General features: G+C 40.2%; 2 protein-coding genes across 2 annotated transcripts in view; both read right to left on the reverse strand.

The window, feature by feature from the left end:
* sptb (spectrin, beta, erythrocytic) overlaps positions 1-12,345 on the reverse strand; it is a 69,531-nt gene extending 57,186 nt beyond the window's left edge. Inside the window, exon 1 of the mRNA XM_086156630.1 lies at positions 7,569-12,345. The gene's annotated coding sequence lies outside the window, so the exon portion shown is untranslated. The remainder of the gene's footprint in view (positions 1-7,568) is intronic.
* stard9 (StAR-related lipid transfer (START) domain containing 9) overlaps positions 9,751-25,069 on the reverse strand; it is a 40,951-nt gene continuing 25,632 nt past the window's right edge. The window contains exons 22-32 of the mRNA XM_086156668.1: positions 18,268-24,969; positions 17,374-17,577; positions 17,071-17,254; positions 15,296-15,442; positions 14,935-15,034; positions 14,639-14,805; positions 14,291-14,355; positions 13,971-14,173; positions 13,117-13,196; positions 12,547-12,705; positions 9,751-12,469 (exon numbers count right to left, since the gene is read on the reverse strand). Of these exons, the coding sequence (XP_086012794.1) occupies positions 12,368-12,469; positions 12,547-12,705; positions 13,117-13,196; positions 13,971-14,173; positions 14,291-14,355; positions 14,639-14,805; positions 14,935-15,034; positions 15,296-15,442; positions 17,071-17,254; positions 17,374-17,577; positions 18,268-24,969 (8,113 nt within the window). The 3' untranslated portion in view covers positions 9,751-12,367. The remainder of the gene's footprint in view (positions 12,470-12,546; positions 12,706-13,116; positions 13,197-13,970; positions 14,174-14,290; positions 14,356-14,638; positions 14,806-14,934; positions 15,035-15,295; positions 15,443-17,070; positions 17,255-17,373; positions 17,578-18,267; positions 24,970-25,069) is intronic.

Here is a 25,069-nt window from a genome sequence, read left to right on the forward strand (position 1 = left end):
TTAATTCCAGTGGCTTCATAAGCGTTCGAATTTCCTCACGATTGTGTGTTTTGTCTTACATTTTGTGAAGCAGCTCGCCGGTGCGTCCTGTTCTCCTGCACTCTACAAATAAAGTTGGCTTCCATCTTTTTTTTTTTCCAGCCACTGCAGAGTAATAAAATGTGCTGACACGCTCTTTTTTTTTTTTTTTTTATGAGTTCTTACTCGACCAGACATTCTCGATGTCACCTTCGACTCCGGCAATTTATGATGTGGGATTTTTTGACAACATGATTAATTATTAAAGTCCCCATTCCCATCTAAAATGTGTTTTCTTCTTGTCCTTAGAGTTGAATGTTTTAGCTTGACTTTGTTGAATGATGAATGTGGGTTTTGAACCGGAAGGCTCCTTTTACATTCATAGATGAACGTATAAATTGTCCATAAGGTCAGTGGGAAGCTGAAAAAAAGCAGGAGGGTCTGTGAACATGATTTGTGACATCACAAATATTTTTAAAAGTCAGCGGTGGCAGGATATTAACAAGTATCACGCTGAAAATCAGAAGCAAGGTGGGAAAGAACAGCAAAGAAATCTATTTCAATCCTTCCTGTTCAATGATTCCTTTTTTTCCTGTCATGATGTACGTTTCAACAGCTCTGCATTCAAATTTTTTTTTTTCCTCCTTTTATTTAATTTCATTTTATAAGGCTTAAACATTTCCGAGGTATTACCCGCCTTGGAATTAAGAGCGGTAATCATTTCTGTTTGATTACTTCTACAACTTATTCAACAGCGGGATCAACAATGCTGTGCAGTTCCATATTCTAATCGTTCTAAAAGTCTTTTGAAGGCGGTGTTTAACAGGCGTCACAAAATAAAATTGGAATTACAATCTTGTCTATTTTTAGCCTCTGAGAGGTCTGATGTAGCTCAGTTTTAGCAGATGTTGTTTGCATAGTTATTTCAGTCTTTCAAATGAAAAGAAAATAAACGGTTGTACATTCTACACGAATACAGTCTGACAATTTGACATGAAAAAAACATCCCAAATCAAAGAACACAAACACAACCCTGTTTACTAACCTAATATCTTTTGAGTGTTTTCATAACGACAGCATGGAAAATTGATGTCTTTCATCCAGGTGCATTTTCAGTTTATCTTTCCAGATTCGGCGAAACCTCGACTTGACTACGGAGCTCCGTTCGGCTCAAGTCCCGCATAGCCTCACATTAAAAAAAGAGAAATGAAAAAAAAAAAACTCACGGCCTGATACTTCCTGAGCCACTCATGATCTCCATTTTGTGTGTGTCACTTTGCTAAACTGTCACTCTGTGGTGTATTCTGTGTATGGAATGGCGGGTGAAGGGTAGCCGCTCAGATAGCTCTATCTGGCTCCAGCATAGCTCTCTTATCACGTCTTACAGGGAAGGCCGACTTCCCACTTGCGGCTCGAGGGGACAAAGCCGCCCTCTTTTGCACGATGCGCCTCATGTAGTTTGAACTCCGCTCTTACGTATTTCCGTTGGCGGTTGCCCATGAGACGAAGTTTGCGAGGGACGTTTCGGGCGGGAAATCTAAAATACAGAGGGAGTAACGCATGGCCCTCCTCGTTTCGGGGGGACAAAATAATTTCGATGAGGAGTTTCTTTTTTTTACTTTTTGCTACATTGGCACCCCTGGTAAACTATCATACAGTGACATACAGAACACCTCATGCTTCATTTTACCAACCCATAGAGATGTAGCAGTAAAAGCAAATGATGTCAATGGGTACTTTAACCCTCATATTATGTTAAGGGTCAATTTGACCCATTGGGTCAGTGGGTGAAATGGGTCAAATTGACCCTTAACATAATATGAGGGTTAATGAATTATCGTGAAATATGCATATGAGCTCAAAACAAAACAGTTATGCTGCTTATCACAATAGCTGTGAAATAATAGTGAGGACCAAGATGGCGTACATGGAGCAACAGTCATTCCCTTGCAATAACAAGGAGCTGCCATTCACCTGCCTCTGTTTTTATTATTGACATAAATCAAGCGGAGAAACTATTGGATCGCTTTTCAAACGCAGAGGTTGGTTGTTGCATGCAGACGACGATCACGCGGTGATTGTATACGAGCTTCTGAAATGAAGATGGTGAGGAATTTAATTTGAAAAAAATCCTAGTGCAAGATTGAGGGACACCTTTGCTTTTGTATATTAAGGTTACAAGAAACTAAGGAAAAAAAAATCCTCAAAATGATTAAACCGGACAAAAATAATTTAAAAATCAGAAATAAGTTTACCTTAAAATATGAAAGAAATGATCCAAAATCTCACATTGATCAATACATCACATATAAGCAGCATGAAATTTGTAAGATAATAATTTTATGCTGAGAAAAACATCAGGAACAATGGACATTAAACACGGACTATGACGAAGGTACATTTTTTTTTTTTTTTTGCAAAACCCTGCCCTAATATCGACGCAGAGCGTGAGCAGAACGTCTGCCCTGTCGACGAGTAGAAGAGGCCCTCGGTGATGCACGCCGACGGCATCCTGCAGGTCTCCCCCTGCCTCCCGCTCAGTATCAGTCAGCCACAGAAGGACTTTATCAGCCCGACGATGCTCCACCCACTGTTGGGGATCCCCTTATCACGTCGTGCACGACTACTGCTCAACGCGCTCAAACAGCACAAACCCTTTTAACACACTGTCGAAAGCCATATCCACAAACTGTCAGAACGCGGTGCACTGTATACAAACCTATAAGACCGTAATCATGTCAGAGGAGTGACTGACTGCTCTACCGAGCAGGCAAACACAAGCCGCGGCGAGCAGCGTGCGAACTCAGACCTGCAGTGGAAACTCAAGTTTGCCGATAGGACACTAAGCTGTATTTAGGCCTCCATAAGGGCAAGCGACCTGCTCCGACGCCCGCGGCGAGGAGTGCCTGTCAATAGCGAGGTGTCCTTTTGACGCGTCCTTGAGCGGGAAGTCAGGCCGCGACGCCGGCGCTCAATCACGGTCGGGAGCCCCGTTCGCTTTGTGGTCATCATGTAAATTCGAGTTAAAGCAGATGCGGTCTGTGATACAGAGCGACTGAAGATACGCAACTTATTTTAACCGATTTTAATGTACCTAAATCATAAGTTTGACGGATCAGCTTTAACCCCGACCTACTGCATCTTTGATATTTCAAAAATCTAAATCGCTTTGATCTGATGATTATCGTGAGGCCCGAGGTGTTATGTTGACCTCTGGTATGCCGAGAGAATTTTATCTTCAAATTTGGCTACGGCATCCACTTGAACTCAAGGACAAAGATTAGAGGTCAAAGGTCAAAACTCAATGCTACTTCAGATCCTCCCCGTTCTCTTTGGCGGCAGTATATCAGGCATGTGGCGCATGCAGGGAGATTCAATGTCTCTGGCACAGACGTGATTCGGAAAGTGGCGGGTCAAAGTTGAAAGGTTCACAACAAAAATCGATGCTATATTAAATGATAACGTGTCAGAAAAACGTCTCGAGCCTCATGTCCGGGCGGACGCCCCTTTAAACTCGATTTATCGTCTCTTTAAAACTGATCTTCCTGTTGCTGTTCTTTGTTCAAACTTTCAAAAGTTTTTGGCTTTACGTGTAGATAAAATGTATGGAAAAAAAACTGAAAGTTGTTTTTCTTTTTAAGAATGTATCTGAATGCAAAGATTCTCCAAAACCCAGAGCATAGATATTGCAGTTCCTGCATGCTAAGACTTATCTTAAAAAAGAAAAAAAAAACAGCAAGTAAAGTATCTTTGTGCAAATCAGGCTAATGAATTACACAAGTTTCGGAATAATTCCCTTTTTATGACAGTTAAATGTGGATTATGTTTAGGTTCAATTTTTTTATCAGTGTTATGATTGTCTGAGGCGTAATTCAGGTTGCAGATAGTGTCTTCTTGAGCGCTTATAGGCCTCTACTGATAAGCCAAATGCTAATATTTGGGCTCAACCTGTATTTCTTTCTGTCGTCTGTGGAAGATAAAACCCTCAGTTAATGATCCAGAGAATACAACATTTTGGCAGCACATTGTGGCCTGATGACGAAGAGGTGCTGGATAATTGCTCAAAAGTAATAAAATGTCAGGCGGGGTGATAAAAATGTCAACTGGAATTTCTCTTGATAAAGAAAGAGTTGCCCGACTTTAGGGTATTACATTTCCTCCCGCAGGTAATTACAATAATGCAACAGGAGTTTTGATTTGTACGGAAGCAGGGCCGTACAGAATTGCTTCTGCAGCACTTGAACGTGGTCAAGAGGTGGGAATGACATTCTCACATTATATAGATTGCAATAAAGGAAATTATCCATACTCGTTTGTGAATAACACCTCGTTTCTGAGGTGTGGAAAAATAATTTCTGTTATCTCGGTTTTCCTTTCTGTTGCTTCACGTTGATCATATTGTTATAAATGCAGATGAGTATTATAGCATTCAATCAGCTCCTAAAATGAGGAGGAAAAAAAAAAAAAAAACAGAAATCGCAAGGATACTTCCTGGCTGTGAGTAAAAACAACACATTAGCTTTCTGGAAGTGAGAGCATTACTCTGAGTAGCAGAGTCAGATGGAGAGGATGAAACATGAGATGGGTGTGGTGGACTGAGTGTGACTGTCAGCATGTATCTGTGTGTGTGTGTGTGTGTGTGTGTGTGTGTGTGTGTGTGTGTGTTTGTGTTTGCATGTGACTGAAACTGTACTGACAGCAGCTGGGCTGAGGAGAAGGTTGATCTAAGATTTAACTGATTTAAGTGGTCAAAATATAAAGAGATGATCAATCTGGAAAATTATTTTCCATAACTCCATAACAGATATTTGATACATTTCAATATTCAATTTAAGGGAAATGTCACTTTTTTTTTTCACATAATCTATCCCGGTGAAACTGCGAATCTCAAACTGATTTTAAGTTATTCTTTTTTTTTTTCATACATAAGTCAGCTTATATGTCCTATTTTTTTAATTTAGCAGAATCAACTCAACCCATTGATTATGTCTACACGTTTCAGGGGAGGGCGCGGGGCGGCTCTGCTGTGGTTGGTTTTGTTTTGACCGAGCCTGATCTTGTGAGAAGTTCAGAGGAATCGATAGTAAACTATTTCTGGAGTGTGTTTATACAAAGACCCTGCCAGTCCAGACATGGTGACACACTCACATTTGTCCTTTTAAGGGGAATATGAAGGAGCTTGTCTTTGCAACGGGGAACATTTAAAAGCAGCAACCCTGTTTTCTGTCTGGGACATCTGATGCCAACGTTTGTTTGACACGGTTGCACCGGAGAGGGAATGCGCTAAGTATTTTTGAAGACCTTCGACTGGTAGCGTCGATAAACAACCTACTTTAGATAGTCTGGATGCTCTAAAGTTTTCATGTCTTATAGTAGTTTAAAAACTTCCTGAATACGCTGATCTGCACCGAGACTTTCTGATTTCTTCCTCTGCCCATATCACCTCCCCCAAGCGGGTTTAGTACAAATCAGCCCTGTGGATTCTGACGGAAACGTGGGCAATTTTGTCGAGAAAATATTAGATGATTTTACGTCTCCTGAAACAGATATAACCACCGGGACGATTGAGCCGCTGCCCTGGGGAGGGGGTGCTGCAGTACCACTGTGACCTCAGATTATCCCTTTTTGTTCCACAGTAAAACATTTAAAGAGGTACGTACATGAAGAGCATTTGGAAAGTATAAGACCTAAAGACATCTGATCCAGCATCATGAGCGGTTTTTGTTAATATATGGGAAACAATGTAACAGTAAGGAGCCGTCTTCTTGCTTTTTACATTGTTTTAGGTCATTTCCACCAGTTTTATCTTTACTACTTCATTACTTTTTCACATTTGTCAAATTGAATTCTAATTTACTTTATTTCTTAATTATTTTTAAGCTTATCCTCCATAATTTGTGGTTATCTTGCATCGCTTTTGAATCACTTCTTGAGAAATTTTACAGTCATTTCTTATTCATTTGCGGGTCACTTGACCTCACTATGACCTCACTTATTGTAAGTAAATTGTAAGTAAATTAATTTCAAGGAATTTATCAGTGCAAACTTTGGCCAAACTGTGTCTGGGCTGTGGCCCTGTCTTCCCTTTTTTTTCCAGTTGCATACATGTGATGACGCCACCTATTTAACAATTTTGAAAAAAAAAAAAGAATAAAATGTAAAAAAAATTCTAAGCTAGTGGAGACAAAATAAATGTCATGCATTTTTTTCTAAAAATATTTTTCTTAAAGTAAACTTTTTTTTCCACTGTCACACTCCTACTGTAATTCCTGATTCGCGCTCCAGTGATGACATCACAATTTAACAATGTAGAAAAAAGAATGAAATAAAATGTAAAAAAAACTTCCAAGCTAGTGGAGACCAAATAAATTTCATGCATTTTTTTTCTAAAATAAATATTTGAAAATAAGCGTTATTTTTTTTCTTGTTGCACTCAATGATGATGTCACAAATTTAAATATTTAGAAAAAAAAATGAATCAAACAAAATGTAAAAAAATTCTGAGCTGGTGGAGACAAAAAAATATCGTGTTTTTTTTTCTAAAAAAAAATCTTAAAGGACGTGTTATTTTTCTTCTATTGCGCTCTTGTGATGACATCACCAATTTAACAATTTTGAAAAAGAAATTTATAATCAAAATATAAAGAACACCTACGCCTAAGTCTTTTGTAAAGACAAAAAAATTCATGCATTTTTCTAAAAAAAAAATTTTTTAAAAGGAAACGTGACTTTTATTCCTGTCGCGCTCCTGTGATGACATCACTAAATTAGAAAAAAAATGAATAATTTAAAATGTAAAAACTTCTAAGCTAGTGGAGAGCAAATAAATTTCATGGATTTTTTTCTGAAAGAAATATTAAAAAATAAGTGTTTTTTTTCTTGTTGCACTCAATGATGATGTCACAAATCTAATAATATGGAAAAAAAATGATAAAATAAAATGTAAAAAAGTTCTAAGCTAGTGAAGAAAATAAAATAAATATCGTGGGCAATATAACAAAATAAATATCGTGTTTTTTTTTCTAAAAAAATTTTTTTAAAAGGAAGCATTATTTTTTTCCTGTCGCGCTCTTGTGATGACATCACCAATTTAACAATTTTGAGAAAGAAATGTTTAATCTAAAATAAAAAGAGCGTATAAGCTAGTAAAGACAAAAAGAAAACGTTTAAAAGGAAGCGTTGTTTTTATTCCTGTCGCGCTCCTGTGATGACGTCATCAATTTAGAAAAAAAAATTTAATGTGCAAAACTTCTTAGCTAGTGGAGACAAAATAAAAAGTCATGCATATTTTTTCTAATAAAAAAAATGTTTGAAATTACGCGTTATTTAATTTGATTTTTTTTTTTAAATGGGACTTTTGAAAAGACGTCACAGCACGTCAGCAACAGGTGCTCCGGGCTCCGGAGGGGGACCGAGCGGGGGAACTCGGCTCCAACAAACCGCAAACAAGTGAAGTTCAACACGGGTTGAACGCCGTCAAGTCACCGATGACGGAAACCGCTCGGCGGCCAAAAGGTCACAATTAGCGGCACTTTCCACCGCGCACTCACCGCCTTCTGGACGTCGTCCTGCGTTCCGGGGTGTTTATCTTCTCCCTGCCAGTAAACCAATTATAATCCCATTGACGCGCCGGGGTCCCGGGCAAGAGCGGAGGCGTCCGCGGCTAGAGGAGCAGAAGCGGCTGGAGGAGGAGGAGGAGGCGGAGGCCACGGTGGTGGACGGCGGGGGGACGAGGGAGAGCGGCTGCGAGCGGTGCGCACCCCGCGGTCATTCCTGAAAGACGGCCGCTGACCCGCCCCGTCCGTCGGGTTAAAAATAAAAAAGTAGGCGCATCCAGTACGGGATCGGAGCGGGAGCGCGCACATGCACGCGCAGTGCGGGAGGGGAGAATTCCTGACAAGTGCGGGTGAAACGAAATGGCAGAGACACTTGTGTAGTTACACCCCTCCACCCCTGCACCCTTGTCCCACCCTGGTTTTACACTTTTACTTGCACATGTTGGTTTGATTGAAAAAAAACAAACAACTTTTTACTTGATGGCCTTGTGTTTTTTTTTTTTTTGTTGGGACCAAAATGGAAAACTACCTTTCACACATTCAGCTGCGTTTTACTCCAATCTTTTGACTCCTTTGTCCAAGGACGCCTTCATAAACCTCATGGCAATTGAAACACATGCACAGTACATGGTCTCCATTTCTAGAGCGCTTTCGGACAGAGCTGCCATGCAAATGGCAACAAGTGAGTTCTCCGTCTGGGAGAATTAAACCGCCGACTTTCCAATCGGACCCTTTACCACCATTTACCACCACAATTTCTACTCCCGAATGCATGAGGATATATTTATTTTCCGGTCTAAAGACGTATTTTTTCATAGGAATCAACTACCGAATTCAATATGAATTCATTGGTTATCTATGCCACTCATCCAGCTCTCTGGGTCACAGGGCGGCTGGTGTCTATTCCAGCTTCTAGTGGGCGAGGCTGTGCACGGCCTGGACCGGTCATCAGATCACAGGGCCGCATATAGACGCACGACCATTCACTCTCTCATTCACACGTCTAGGCAATTATTAATATCCAGTGAACTCCCCGCATGTTTTTGGACTGTGAGAAGAAACACAGAGAAAACACAGGCAGAAACAGGATAAACATGCAGAAATTGTAACAGAAATCTTCTTGCTGTAAGGCTGATGCGCCAACAACTGTGCCAAAGGCCTGCAGATCCTTTTAGAACCCTGTTTTTTTTTGTCTTTTTCACAGCCAGTTTTTGCGTTCTTCATTTGTGGCTTCCAAGTATCAGTATTGTCTTTAAAAATGCAGAACCTGTTTGTTTGTTTTTTTAATTCCTCAGTGGGGCTGTTTCAAATGTTCTCATGTCATCGACTCTTCAATTGTAACTGTCGTTGAGAGATTTTGTCTGATTTTTGTTCGTAATCCCTCTGGCCATGAGAACGGTCAAATAAGACATGTTCATATTTAACAACCATGTAACCCAACTGCCATTAATTCTAATTTAATGGCTTAAAACTGATCTATGCAGTCTTTCATGCCTCTTCATACTGAAATGCATTTTCTCCCTGTCATTCCGGTTGTTTCAAACTATCTACATGCAAAAATAGGAATGTTTCCCTCTGCTCAGTTTAATGTAGCCAAGGCCAAAGTATGGCCTGGGGGCATGACAAGCAGGACAAGGCGCCACAAGTAGAAAGTTTTGGCAACCCTGCAAAAAAAAATCTATCTGTAACTAAGATTTTGCGACATCACAAACTCGCAGGAAGAATTGTCTTGTGGCTTTACACAACAATAAATAAATGAAACTTGAGATTCCCAAATCAATATTTAGCTTGCGATTGCATTTTTCAATAAGGGAAACCGTGATATTTTTCAAAACAAGGTATATCAGATACAATCCAAAGCAAGTTGTTATAATTAAAGTCAGATTAAATTTACTTTTTTATGTATGAAGCCAGCAGCCTTGCGTCGAAGGTTCTCATACATTTTTTCCGCAGCAAAGCTCAAATAAAAATAACACAATGCGATGCAATCTAACATACTTACGGAATCCAATAGATCAAGTAATGTTTCTATGTAGTAAGATAATTATATATATGCATGTATTAGAAAATGCTTTTGTGTTTGATCTGTACTAAAAATTTGAAACTGCTTATGTGACACTGATTAAATAGTTTGACTTGTTGACATATAAAAAAGGCAAAAGAGGGAATAAGATTAATTTTAAAATGTGTATTGCTTTAACAAAACATAGCCGATATCACATCTTATTAGTAACGAGAAAGAATATAAAAAAAATGTACAATACATAAATAGTCATACAATAAAATGCACTTAAAAATAGATCGTTGTACACTGAAAAAAAAAAAAAACATTACAAAAATATCACTGCGTTCGTTCACTGTGTCTGTAGAAATGTTGTTACTGTCTCTTTGGTTCCCAGGGAACGTCTTTAGTCACAAGCTGAAGCTGCAGAGCCAAAAAACATTCCTGTGCCTTCAAGCTACTGTAAATAATATGGCTTCATATCTGGATGCAGCTCTTACTGAGAACAGTCCTGCACTTGCATAGTTTCACTGTACAAACAATCAAAAAAAATTACCTCTTAATATGAATATTTAGAAATGCATCAACCACCGTGCATTTAAAAACAATTACCATGCTTAAACACATTCGACAAGTAGGCGTAGAGAAGGAAATAAGGAACACTTTGTTTGAGGGGAGTGTGATAAGGCTGAAATGACACGGTCAACCATGACATGAACACATCATGGAGATTAAGAGAGTCTTCGGGGATGAATCATCGCTATCATTTTTAACTGACACTGCATGGGATGTGTTTATTATGACAGCTGACATTTAAATCGATACAACACAAACCGTCATTATCAAGACGCAGTGGGTCCCGCAATCAAACTTAGCAGGGTAATAATAAATTTAATTATGGTGTCTTTTCTAGATTTGACACCAGCAGTAATGGAACAACTGTCATCTTGCAATTATTTTTTATTAGAATGAAATATCTTTTTTGACTGTAAAAATGATCTTTTATCAGTGTGATAAATATTATCCTTTATTTACGTAGATTGATGACATTTTTTAATAGCAGATACATCTTATACTCATCTTTTGACGAAAGATGAATAACTGTCTACATGGCAATTAACAGATAAAATGGTGGTGGAATTCCAGTCTTATGAACACCTCCTCAAATAAAGCGTTGTTTTTTTTTGAATAAATATAAACAAACATGACATGAGTGTGGAGAGAAGCCCTTGAGACCCGACTCGGGCAGAACTGGGTCAACGTAAAGTCCAAATGAAATAAAGGATATCAAGGATGTGGTGCAGTAAGAATATCCCTGGACCTGACCGATATTTTCAGGACTTAACTCAGCAGCCCTTCAGCAGACAGGTTTCCGATACACGGGTTTGAAACCAGCAACCTTTGGCTTGGAGGATACCCAGTTGTCCGTTAAGTTCATTGAGCCCAAAAATTTCTACTACTTCTCTCCATGTTTTTGCTACAAGTCGTTTTTTTTTTTGTTTTGGACTGAGGTTTCTGCAGAGAGCCAGTGATTTTGTTTAAAATTGGAGCATACAGAAATACAAACATTCTTAGCCTTCCTTCAGATTGGCTTTTCAATTCACCGTATAGCCGACATACCTTTGACATTTTTGCTACAATGGGAGGACTTAAATAGATATTTTCAGCAATTACTGCCATAAAGTGGTTAAAATGTGCAGTGTCTGGGTTAATAAGTACAAATAAGTAACAGATCAAGGTCTATCAGCGGTTGCAAATACTTTCAAAAACAGATGGCAGGATGAGCCAAAGGCTGTTGCTTTGAAATTGACCAGGAATAATATAAAAACGAGAAAACTATTTTTCATGAAAGTTGGCCAGGATTTGACTTTTGAATCCAGCATAAAATATAATGCTCGAAAATGTGACCCTTCAAGAAAATTAAACCTGTAAACACTTAAAGATAGAAGCAGACCTGCCCTGAATTCCATCCATCCAGTTCGAGAGCCAAGACTGAAAGTATCAAGACGTCTTGATCCTGGGCAGAACAGTGCAACAACAAACTGTGTTAGATCCACTGAAAACGACTGTCTGCCCTCTGAACTCTTCTGCTGAAACTGTACCTCAGTGTTTTTGACTCCCTTGTTTGAACCATATCTGACACACAAAAAAAAAAAAAACAGATTTACGTATTTGCAAACGCTGATTGACACATTTGTGTAGTACAAAGTAGCTGCTGTTTAGACAAACTTTTGTAGCCCGTTTCATGGCAATTTAAAAGTTCCCTCTTGCTTGATGGTGTTTGACTTTGTTCAATGCAACATATCTGTCAAAGTTATGGTATGGAAGCAAGGAAAAACCATTGTTCAGTAGGTATGAAAGGAGCTTATGGCTGGTACTTAACAGTCTAACATTTTGACTACATTATACTAATGGATTAATTGGGGAGCTTGATACTTTTGCTGTCTCAAATAGCTATCAAGCGGTGTAACATTATATTCATTATTCTGAACAAGTCAAGATGCGTCATTCCCTGGGACTTCTGATTAATCTTTGGTACAAAAGAGTTATGATTGTAAGAACATTAATAATTATGTAGAAAAATACACTTCAACTATTTAAAACCTTCATAGAAAAAAAAAGCTGCTTCACCTTTGTGTCTAGAAATTAAAAAAAATAGTGCTCTTAAAATACAAAATAGTCAAGTAAGTTAATTTCAGGTGCAAAATTCAGAAAACAGACCAACTCCATGCTTGCGACAGTGAAGTCTGTAAGTGCCCACAGTTGATGCATCTTCATGTGTCCAACGCATTTAATGAGTGAGGAAAACATCCAAATCGGCAATGACAGCTGCTTGCCTCCTGGCAACAGTATTCAACAGTTGGGGAGGAAAAGATGGAGTTCCTACATCCACCTACAGGACACAATGTTTATTAAGACATTACATGAATATTATTATTTAGTAGCCTGACTTTTATCATTATTTCCCACCTGTAGAAGGTATGTGACCCTGGTGACGTCTCTTCCACTGCGTCTGACTGGCTCCAGGACCCAGCAACTGGGCATCATCTCCCCTCTGATGGCGTCCACACTGGGACGAGGCAGAGACTCCTCAAACACAGACTGCATTGCCAAAACATACAGGCCACCCTGGAGCAGTGAGAATCAAAATCAGCAAAAAAGCAGGTATCGTGGCTGCTCGATCAGCCTGTATCTACAGTCGACAGTTTCTCCTTCCCACTGCTGTGCTGGCCCTATGCTTTTGTTGTTACACTCCTAAGGCCATCTTGAAAAGCACAAGCAGAACCTAAATCTCTTTCAGCACGTTGAACATCTTGCGGATACACACGCCACAACACTCCGCACGCTGTGAAATTGGTTGCAATTACATGCGACTGTCCCGATTTCATGCCATACTAATATGACAGTAAACAGAAGAGTTTCCCTCGAGCTGGGGAAATTCTTACATTTAGCTGTGCTGCAAATGCTCACTGACCCCAATATAAAAGGTCCCATGCAGTAACGATCCGCACGTGCAGATGATTTTGCAGCTGAGCTCACCTGTTTCGACTCAGTGCTGATGCAGCAGAAATCCCTCGGTTGGTTTAGGTGGCAAGTGGACGGATCTGTTAACAGGTACACTGAAAAATAATATGTAGATGTGAAGAATTAGAATATGCCAGAGACAAATGCTGACAACAGAAAATACATAATGTTAGTAAAGTGCAATAGGTAAAAAGAGACAGGCAGTATTTGCAAACTTAATTAAATTTTTTGCTCCAGGGTCTTAGAGGGCACAAGCACTCTTGTACAAATCAAATCTGACTGAAAATTAAATGCAGAAGTGCATTAATATAGACCAGAATCAAACCAAAAGAAATGAACAGACTGTCCCCAGTCGTGACAAAATGAGTTGAAAAGCCCACAGTTCTTATCACCAACTAGGTAATGTATTTGTATACATATGCGCATATAAAACAACTTAGTTTTTAAAAGTTATTCAATTTCTTAAAAAAGATGAAAAGTATCCCATTTTATATTCCATCAGCAAAAGAAAACATCAGAAATTCAATGTGATATGATGAATAATCATTGTATTCTGGCAGGGAAGACAAAAAAAGAAAAAAAAAATAATGTAGCAAAATTTGCATATTATTACATAAATATTCAAGAATAAAATGTCCAAATAGAATATCTCAATGTTTTCTGTCGATTTTTTTCTAGGATCATTGTTCTTGAAAGAAATTATTTAAAAAAAATTGATAGATAGTTAGCAGAAACATGAAACACTGAGAGCATTATCTTCAATTCTACAATATTTTAGCGTGCATTTTCTGACATTATAGCAACTTTACACATACTGTAATACCTAATGTATGTGTGACAGTAAAGGCTTGGCAGCCTTATTAGCTCACCCAGCTGAGTGCTGTCATCTAGTGGTCGAGTCCAGACAGAGCGGATTGAGTGATGATAGACGTGAGTTTTGGACATCTGGCAGATCATATTCCACAGGCTATCCAGGGTTTTGTCCAGCTCCCCGACCCCCAGGAAGCCATGGACAGATGGGCTGGAGGAAGGCTTGTAGTAAGCCTGGATGCCTCGTTCTTGTCCCTGGTACCTGAATCGACATCAGCCACATAAATAAAATCACTGGTTGAGGACAGATGTAGAGAGTCTGGCGGCTGATTCCAGCATTAATCAATTTAGATATGTTTAACAAAATCATTAAGTTCACCTCCAGCCTGCTGTGGCCGTGCCCTTCGTCAAGTTAACCGAATCCCCGGAGGAGGCCAGTCGTATCTGAAAAAGTATCATGGAGTTTATTCTGATCACGAAGACAAGATAAGATAAGATAAGATAAGATAAGATAAGATAAGATAAGATAAGATAAGATAAGATAAGACTTTATTAATCCCTATAGTTGAAATTCTTTTGTCACAGCAGCGCAACAATAACAATAAAAACGAATATGAATATAAATATAAATAACAGACAATTCAAAGGACGAAGACACCGCAAGGATAAAAAAAGATATATTAGTGACAAAATAAAAGTCCGCGTTTGACCGCAAATGCAAACTTACCTCAGCGAGAGCTCGGCCAAGGAGACTGGATGTTATATCCTGATAGGTTGTGGATATAGAGGAGGAGGAGCTGAAGGAGGCGGCACGCTGGCGACCACATGCTGGGGGCGATGGACTCGGAGTCATCACGGGCTCAAGCCTAGCGGCCGGGGCCTCGGGCCGGACATCTATGACAACGCAAAGTGCTCATGTAAAATTTAAAAACAGGGGATCTGGAAATAAGTGAAATAAATGACTAGAGTAGGATTGTGCCTGCAATTTCATAATTAGTAACAGAACAGAACTATGATCTTTACCCTGGGCAGAAAGCCAGGCTCGCTGGGTCTTTGCTCTTTGTAGAGTACATATAGGAGGACATGCCCTGACCTTGTGTCCTTCATCCTGGATCCATGAGGTCTGAAAGAAAATTGCAAAAGCAATCCAGGGGAGCATGAATTTTAACTATTTAGATAAAAACACATTTTGACAAAATGTCTGCGGAGGTTGTCGGTCATCCGGGTCATGCTTCATTCTTGTCAAAAGGAATTCTGACAAATTTCAAGAAAATGTAACAATTGTGTCCAGAATTGAGGCTGCATGAGCTGGAATCTGTTTTTAAGAGAGGAAACAATCATCCTGGATCAAATCAAGATCTTGTTAGAACTTCACCCCACTAACCTGTGCTGAGAGAATTGGTGTGTTGCCATGGTGAAGCTGGAGGGTGTTTCCGCTGTTGTAGCCTGATGTTGGTCCAGAGGACAAGCTTAGGCTGGACCCTGTGCACAAAGTGCTGTTGCTGACTCTTGTCCGATGTCTCAGGTCGTCCTGTTCCACACCACACAATATGCAAATTACTACAACATGTTCTGTGCTGTGGTGAAGTGTTAGGTCATGTCAGTTGAATACTTGGTGTTAAAAACTTTGTATCTTTTTTACTTTAAATAATAATTCATGAAAAAGGACATTCTAACCAATACACCAGTCAGCCTTTTTTATTTCTTATTTTTTTGGGGTACTTTCATTCAAATATGTTGTTTTCTCACAATATTTTGCCTGACATAAAACCTTTCTGGATCAATTTCCCATGTTTATGTTGCAAAAATGGGTATAGATATAATATACCCACTTTTAATCAACTATGTAGACAGTATTTATGCACTTAGAAAATAAAAATTAACGGCCAAAATTATTAATATAATAATTTTTTACTCCCTCATATTACTGTCCACCTTAAAAACCCAATATAAGTAAGGTTCACATTGCATCTTATAGAAAATGTATAAAAGTAAATGAGTTACATTTAATAAAAATCCCAAAGGCTAAAATACTATTAGTTCATGATTAACATACACTCATATTAAATTGATATTGTACTAAGGTGTGAAAAATTTGTGTAGTAAAATGTAGCTGTTGTTTAGAGAAACCATTCTTAAGTAGGTATGACAGGAGTTTGTGGCTGGTACTTAACAGTCTAACATTTTGACTACATCATACTAATGGATTAATTGGGGAACTTGATACTATTCCTGTCTCAAATAGTTATCAAGTAGTGTAACATTATATTCATTATTCTGAACAAGTCAAGATGCGTCATTCCCAGGGACTTCTGATTAATCTTTGGTACAAAAGAGTTATGAATGTAAGAACATTAATAATTATGTAGAAAAATACACTTCAACTGCTTAAAACCTTCATAGAAAAAAAAGCTGCTTCACCTTTGTGTCTAGAAATTTTAAAAAATAGTGCTCTTAAAATACAAAATAGTCAAGTGAGTAAATTTCAGGTGCAAAATTCAGAAAAGACTAACTACTTTGGTACTAGGGTGTGAATAATTCATTGTGAGAATGTCAAACACAAGAACTGAAATGCTGCAAGTTAAAAAAAAACTACCTTTGAACATTTCTCCATCAACTTTTTCTGAATATTCCAATAATAAATACAAGTGTGAAAAAATAACTGTTGGACAGATGGACGAGAAGCGAAACAGTCGTTGTAACCAAGTGACAAGGAATACAAATCATATAGTAATTAAGTGTAAGAACTGCATAGCTGATTGCGATGACATAAAAAGCCGTAAGAAATCTCGGTTTGTCTTTCTGGTGAGAAGAAACCCTGCTTTCCAGTGTTTCTTCTACGGGAGTGTGTGTGAGTGTCCCCCGTTGGGACTGCGTGCAAGAATTGTGGAAAGGGGGTTCTGATAAATAAGTTTAAACTTCATCCCATTCCTATTTGAACATGCAAAGTATTTTATCTTGTGTGCCAAGGACTGCTGCAGTGTACTGCCAATCTGTATTTGTTTTCCTTTTGTCTGTTTTTGTTTATACATGTATAAACACAAAAACAACAAGGTGAGTCAAGCAGGAAAAATAGATAGATTGACTTGTATCACTGTGAAACATCAGTCGACAATCCCCCCAAAAAAATGATGACATTGCTGCTAAATGCCTTCTTACTTTAGTTTCCTGCGACAGCGCCTGCTGCTGGAGCCGCCTCTTCTCTTGTTCAGTCCTCTCTCTAAGTCGTTCTCTTGCTTTCGCAATCTCTGTTCTGGCTTCCTCCCGGGCACGGCCATAGTCGCGCAGCAGCTGCTCAATGTCTGACGGGCAATGGCCCTCCACTCTGTGAGGCTGTGGTATTCTGGCAATAATAATTGACATCAGCTATCAGCAGTTATCTAAAATATAAATTCATCATGTCAGACACTCCTAAATTGCTTTTGTGTTAGCTTTTTTTTTTCCATACAAGCTATGTTTTACCCTGTGATGTCTATAACTTCCTGGCGTAGCTGCTGCAGGCAGTCTTTAGGACGACTGGGCATGGCAGCTGAGACCTTAGGGGAGGAAACAGTCTCCTGAGGAGAAGTGTGAGAATGTTTGTTGGGACTCAGACTGCGAGTTCTCCGGTAAGTCTGGAGGCGCTCTTCTCTCTCTTGCCTCAACCCCTCTATACTCCTGCGGTGCCTAAGAGAAAAGGATTACAGATAAAAAGAGGAGTTCTTTACTTTTGTCAAGACCGGTTCAAGGAGTAGTGCATAATTCAATGAGTACAATGCTTTATTTTTTGGGCAAAATTAGAATAGATGTTATAAATGTATGATGAAAATGCAGAATAACATCAATATTCTTATCCAAGATTATAAAGCTGCTGCAGTTCACCAAATGTTTAAAAACATAAATAGAAAAAAAGAGAAGTGTTTATAAATTAAAGACACCAATGTTGAGGCATTTGTGAAACAAGAATGAGAAAAATGTATATAATTTTCTTTGACTGGTTGCTATTTTGTTGTTTTTTTTTTTTTTCATTTTTATTAATGGCTTACTTGAAACCGGATCTGGGTACTGTAGCACAAACTGTAAAGGGGTGAGGGTATGACAATAAATGTTCCTTGAGTCCTCAATTTAAAACAGCCTGATCACATTCTCTTGAGGGAAGAGGGCTAAAGAGAAGGTGTCAAACCTTTCTGACTCGAGCTAGAACATTTGTTCTTTATTTTGATATATTCCAAGCTCAGATATAAATTGAAGTTTTCAAAAATGCTGAAGTCGGACAGCAAACTTAAAAAAAAATTAAACAAACAAAAAAAAAAAAAAAAAAGAAGAGAAAGTCACTTTCTTTAAAAATAAGAGGTATTGGGACAATGTTAGCCTTACCTATCATACAGCTGTTGTTTAGTGGGGGTGGATGTGGATGGCCCCAGCTCTTCTCTGGATCTTAGGGACAACATCTTTAACATTGTATCCGTCTCTCCGAGGCCATAATGCAGCTTGGCCTCTGTGAGCTCCACCGTCAGGGGAGTCTGATTCATGTTGAGGTTGACTGTCGCCATCACCTGCTCTCTTTCTTGTCGCAGCCTCTCGATCTCTCGCGACCGTCCGTCTGTCTGAACCACCGAGTCCCCATTGGAGTCAAAACTCTCAAGCTCACTCCATTCACCGCAGTCCCTCTTGCTGAGATACTTGTTACCGGTGGCCAGTTTGTTGGTGAAACCAGAGCACTTTGATGGTTGAGGGTTGATGCCTGACCAATTACTGAACTTATTGTGCATTGGAAGATCCTCTGGGATTCTCTCATTGTCTTGACAGTTGGACACACCAGTCAAAGGTTTACTGTTCACCAGGATATCAGTGTTACACTCACTGGGTGCCAGAGACACCATGTCATCCTCTTGAAGAAGCACTGCCTTGTCAGTGATTGAGGACGGAACCCAAAAATCTCTTGACTGAACAGTATGACTTGAAGTTTTGCCATATTTCAAATTTGTCTGCTGTTTGAAAGGGGACGTCTGTTGTAATGCGGTTGTGATTTGGTTCTGCGCAGAAAAATCGCAGATTCCCCACTGAGAACACGGTGAAGAGGTCATTTGCCATTTGGATCCAGGCTGGGGGTTGCCCTGGTCTTCATTGGTAATATTTCTGTCAGTGCTTCCATATCTATCTGGCAAAGAAAGGTTTGCAGAACAGTCATCCAGGGCCTTAGGTTTTGAACATAACATTTGAGGCATGTTCTCTTGTGATATGGATTCTGATGTACTTGACGAGATGTCACCATCCTGTCTAACCAATTGGCTATCACCAAAAAGAGATGACTGTTTGCTAGAAAACTCAATAAGGCACACGTTCTCAGATGCATGGGTTACATTTGCTTTCCGAGGTTTCAAAGGAGATGGTGTGCATGGTTTTCCTTTTGCCTTCATTCCTCTTGTTTCAACAGTGAGAATTGGGGATGATGCACGATCTGTGTATAGAATGTCCTTTTTTAAAGAGAATAGATCATTCCTTTCTTGGCATCTATTTCTCTGTGCTCTTCGACCAGTTTCATGGGTTACCGCAGCAGTTTTGTGGCACAGCAACTCAGGCATACTTTTCCTTGAGCTTTTAGGAGGAGCGGATCTTTCGTGCCTTGGACATTCAGCTACAGCTTTTACATCACGTGGTTTGAGAGAAGCCTTCTCGGGTTGTGTGCCAGATGATTCCCCTGAGGTGTTCAACCTCGGGTCAGGCATGCTTGTAATCTTCTCATCCAACTTATTCTTTACCACAAGATGAATCTCCTTCTCTTGAGACACTTTGACAATTTCAGACCCAATTACTTTGACAATCAAATTGACCTCATGAGTTTTTTCTGAGCTGTTTGTGTGTGCTTCACGGTTAGTGCCTTCACTCTTTTCTGTTGGTGAAGGACTTTCCGTCTGGATCCCGATATCAACTGACGTTTGGGTTGAGAAGTCTCTCTGGGTGTTATCTTTGGACTCACTGAAGGAGATACTCGGATTCGATGAATTAAATGTCCTTTGTGGACTGGATCCATGGATCTGACCTGTTCTCATGCCCTGGACATCCCCCAGGAGGTTCGAGGTGCTATCAATCAGCTTTGAGATTTGAACTGACATGCTTTCCATACTTGCCCATGTTGCTGATTCACTAATGTCCATTTTGGTTTTCTGGGTTGCGGGCACATCGGTTTTGCTCCTTTGGTGCCGCTCTCTCCTCTTTACATTGCCATTAGTCAGAGCCACCGGTAGGCAACGCTCAGTTTGAGTGCTGTGTTCAGAAGTCAACCTTCTTTGTTCTTTGTTTACTTGAGACTCTGGCTCCGATGAGTAAACAAACATAATTTCATCCACCTGACTCGAGTTATTGCAAAAACCACTGGGAACATTGTTACTTGAAGAACTTGTGTCTGCTGTACGATTACCTGGGTGAGACTGACTTTCGGCGGTTGGCTGTTGAGGTGTTGTACATTTAGATGTTTTGCTGATATGAGCTTTGTAATCCTCAATGCTACTCAGTGTACCGGAGAGCTCTTTGTTGGTGGCGTAAGTGCTCAAATGGGAGGTGAAAGGAGAGTTCTGCCCATTCAGACCATTGTCGACACTACAGCATCTTGTTATTCCTTTTTCAGTGCTGTCTAAAAGGTGAGATTTACAGGAAAGGTCAGCAGCACTCCCAAATGATGGATTCTTAAAACACTGTGTGCCCGAGTCCATATCTTGCCACTGATGAACAAAAGGGTTGATGTCACTTGAAGCAAAATGCATAGGGGAATCCCGAGACTTCACCGATTCATTTTTCTCATTATGTGGACTCATTTTTTCTGGACTCATCTTTTGTGATACTGCTTGCAGGGGGGGTACAGACGGCCTTTTTCGGCTGTAGTTTCTGTTATATGTGACAATGTTGGAAGTCTCTTTGTTGCTTGATTTTCCAGCCAAGACGCTTACGGAAATAAGTGACTCATTAGTTCTTTGCATTCTAAAGTCAGGTTTGCTGCTAATCTCAGGTCCAACTTTTAGCTGTGTTAATGTGACCCCACTGTGGTTCACCCTGGATATGTTGTCATCCTCTCCATCTGATAAAGATGACTGAGAGGAAAGAGTTGAAGGGGTGGGATGAGTCTGTGACTTCGACCTTCGTTGTCTTTTTGACTTGCCCTTCTTATGCACGGGTGCCAAATCACATTGTGTGCCACAATTAGTGCTTCTCCTGCCTTGCGTTGGGATCATAGTTCTTGCATTTTTGATGGCATATCCTTCTGGTATTTTGTACTGAGCCTGTGTCTCATATTGTGAATCTGCAATGGTGTTCAGAGCGGGCGTTTCAGATTGGTTCAAAGTCTCAATCTTTTCTAAACAATTTCCTTTGCTGTCGACTTCACATTCGTCACTGAATGTGCTCGGAGACTGTGTTATATTTTGGCAAGCGTCACTATGATTTATATTGACATCACATTTCTGAGCCAGGTCACTGGAATGGGTTTGAGGATTTCTGGACTGATCCTGCAATCTGATACAATATTTTTTCTGTAATGTAGAGACGGCTTCAGTTTCAGTGACGGTATCTTCATCAAACACTTTCGAGGTGGCACTCTCATCGACAGATTTGTTCTCATGACCGTAATTATGTTGTGTTATAACTTGACCCAATGCAGAACAAGCACTAATTGGGAGACAGTGTTCAAATTCTTTAGGTGAGCGTAGACTGTACGACTGCTTCTCCTTATCTTCAAAACTAGATGCATTTACTGAATTAACATCTTTTGCATATTTACAGTGGTCGTCGACTTTTGTGACACCAGAGGTGGGTGAGTAAATCGTAACTGTGTTGAGCTGATGGTCATCAGAATCCAAATGAGCACAAGTCCTGTGGTTGGCTTCAATTGAAAAAATGGCGCTGGTAGAACTAAGATTATTCCCCTTTTTCTCCTGACCAACATCCTTTAATGTAGCATTTTCCTCCACATAATTTCTTTCACCTAAAGTTGAGTCACTTACTGAGGACAATGTAATTGGAACATTTGAAGGACAGTTTCCAAGGTCCCCTGAGTGTTCATGGCCATTCAGAGTGAGATCTGATTCAATATTTTCAGCTATTGCAAAAGGGTTCACTGGGTTTCCCAGTGCATCACTGACAACGCTGCAGTTCTCTTCTCTGTTTTGTGAAATGTCTAAACACTTGAGCATGCTGTCATTGATCGGCAGGCACACAACTGGTGCAGTTGATAAGTGCTCTGCTTTGTCCAACGCATTTTGGCTTCTTGCACAGTCCAATGAAGGCTTTGGACCATGGTTGGTCTCTTCTTTTTTCTTAAAACTCCTTTCATGGATCAGGTGGTTTTCTATCCATCCATCATCTTTGCTCTCTATGCCAAAACCACTGGCAGATGATGACAAAACATTCAGGGTCTGACTCATACTCCTGCTCCCATCATTGCTTCCTATTAATGCCGGCTTTATGTGCTCCTTTACCACTTCTGAGATTCTCTGGTCGATGGCACAACAAATTGCATCCGACCGACTTCCATGAAGCTTAGAGGTTTCGCTTTGAGATTTTGCCCCTATTGTGCCTGAAAAGGTATCAACTAAAGTCTGCTCCCCAACAGAAGTACCACTCTGTAAACTTTCATCAGAACTTTCAATTACACATTTGTAGTCCTCAAAGATGTCATTAATTTGTCTGTGTGTCTTGGACATGGTATCAAAAAATGGTGATGCCAATGAAGCCTCCCTGTCTTGTCCTACAGCTCCATTAGCTCCACAGGACGAAAGCCCAGGGCTAACAAGTTCCACAAGCGTCTGTTCTTCTTTAGAGTCACTGATATTATGATCACCATCAAGCCATATATCTTCTAGTTTGCCAACTGGTGTCGAGCTCAAGGTTGCCACGTCTGTGCTACTACTCCTTTTAGGAATTTTCAGGCTTCCAATGAAAGGATCCTGCTGTTCTTTGTTTCTCTTCCTGGAGCTTTTACAAGCTAATTTAACAAGTTCTTGCCGAACCACATTGTAGTCCAAACTGCATTTGGATTCACCCATTCCTAATGTCCCATCCCTTGTGAGGGATCCATCTCTGGTATTCCCTAACTTATTTTGGGTCATATCTTTTTTGCGATGGATATTGCATCTTATGTCATCTTCAGTGGATGTTTTGAAGGTGCATGCAGTTTCAGAGCTCTTGCTCATTATTTGACCATCACATGACTGCATTTTTCTTTGACAACTTAGGGCTAACGCCTCCATGTCAAGGGGCATTGTAACATCAGCAACTACTTCATCAACATCTTTCAGCACCTGCGGCAATTTTAACGTTGCTTGTTTGGTGTCAGGTGCCTCAGTGGTTGACACACAACCAATTTGATGTGATCTGTCCAAAGGTGGTGGAGTAGCGTGACAGTCTGCTGTACCCACTAAAGAGTGCTGCACACTGTTTGGTTCCGCTACACTACTCTCAGATTGCGGGGCATTGCCAGGTTTTGCTAGATCCTGCAAGTCTTGAAAATCTGATGAATCTGATGTCTCCCTGCAGTAATCAAAGTTGGATTTATGTGCTGGTACATTTACACCTTCAGTACTGTTGGTCATTGACATACTGAGATTACATTCTCTTTGAGGGTCTGAGTGGTTCATACTTTTTGGACTGGAACTACTGCTTGTCTTAATGTCTCGTGACATCAGTTCCGTTTGGAAAGGCAGAGAGTGTCTGCCAACCACGTGGTGGTCAGCGGTATCGACTGAGGACCCTGTGTCAGAAAGGGGCACTGACTCCTTCATGCAACCAATGCGAGGAGGGTGCGGGTCATTCCTTGAAGCAGGTGATGCGTTAACGAAACATTCAATCACTTTGTGTCCAGTGGTTCTGTATTTTAAATGTTCTGCTAAAGTATGAGGATGAGGTAATTTTCTTGTTACACCACTATGGTTTGTTTCTGGAGAACTTTCTATGCTCAAATACGTCTTGGCCTGAATTATGTTGAGTTGTTCAGAGGCACCACTTTCATTTGGCCTTTTCTTCTCTGTGGATGACTGTGATGCACTCTTCACCGTTGAATAATCAAGCGTAACTGTCTGGATTCCTGTTTTCACTGGTGAGCATTTTTTATGGCTATACGGAGCTAAGGAGTCTTCAGACATCTCGCTATCTTCACTCTCTGTGTCATTCAGAGCGTCCTCATTTTTCAGTTGTTCGGTTCGGGCTGTTGCATAAGTAGAGGATAGAGAATCAAGAGAGAACAGGCTCTCACAGTCTGATGATCCATCACCCCTCTCTAATTCAACTTCCCTGTCCTCTTCCCATCTGACCAATCCTTGCTGTCTCTCGACCCATTTGCTGGTCTTGTTCATCAGGGCTTCTGTGCTATGCCACTGTCTCTGTCTGATGCTGTGAATCACAGTCCTTTGGTCGAGCTCCTCACATGAAGCAGCCGTTTTGATGGCACACTGACTTTTACCCATTTTGGTATCTTTGAGACTCCTGTCCCTTCGTTGCCTCCAGTGAAATTTGGTTGCTATCCGTCCAAGAGCTTTGTGGCCTCGCCCTCCGTTTGCACCTGGCGGTGGTTTTCGGAACACTTTGAACAATGCTCTTTTCAACTTGGGGGCGACTGAATTGGAAAAGCATTTCTTTCCGGTTTCCTGTCCGGTGTCACATGTGGTATGTGATTGGGTCTTTACGTTCATACGCTGAACATTCAGAAATATATTTTTGCCTGTTGTGGGTACTTGTGCATTTTCTTTGCCAACGACCTGCACGGCACAGCTAAATGGTGACTTCCGTGTTAATAGTGGTTTCTGATCTGATCTGTTCTTAAAAGTCAGTTCTCTTTTTGGAAGCAATGGTTTTCTTTCTGGACATTCCTTGGAGACCACACCGTGTTGGTCTGCCGGTCCGGTGCTTTCAGGGGATTTTACTCTGCTCTGGGTGGTTTGCCCTTGTCCTGAGAGGATGGTGGCAGAGCAACTCTGGGACCTTTCGCGGGGAAGGCACTCATCAGAAACCCACTTCCTGCTGCCATCGGAATAAGGGGCTGGGATTAGACCTGAGGTTTGTTCTGTGGACCTATTCCTCTTCAGGAAGTGCCTTTTGAGAAGATAAAAAAAGCGACTGATATTAACATAGACTAATTTAAGATTACCAGGTATAGATTGAAATATTTATTTATTGATCTAACTTTCATTTA

This window comes from Fistularia commersonii, chromosome 1 (genome assembly GCF_037954325.1).
Source record: "Fistularia commersonii isolate RoL2024-O1a breed Wild chromosome 1, RoL_Fcom_v1.0, whole genome shotgun sequence".
Classification (NCBI taxonomy): domain Eukaryota; kingdom Metazoa; phylum Chordata; class Actinopteri; order Syngnathiformes; family Fistulariidae; genus Fistularia; species Fistularia commersonii.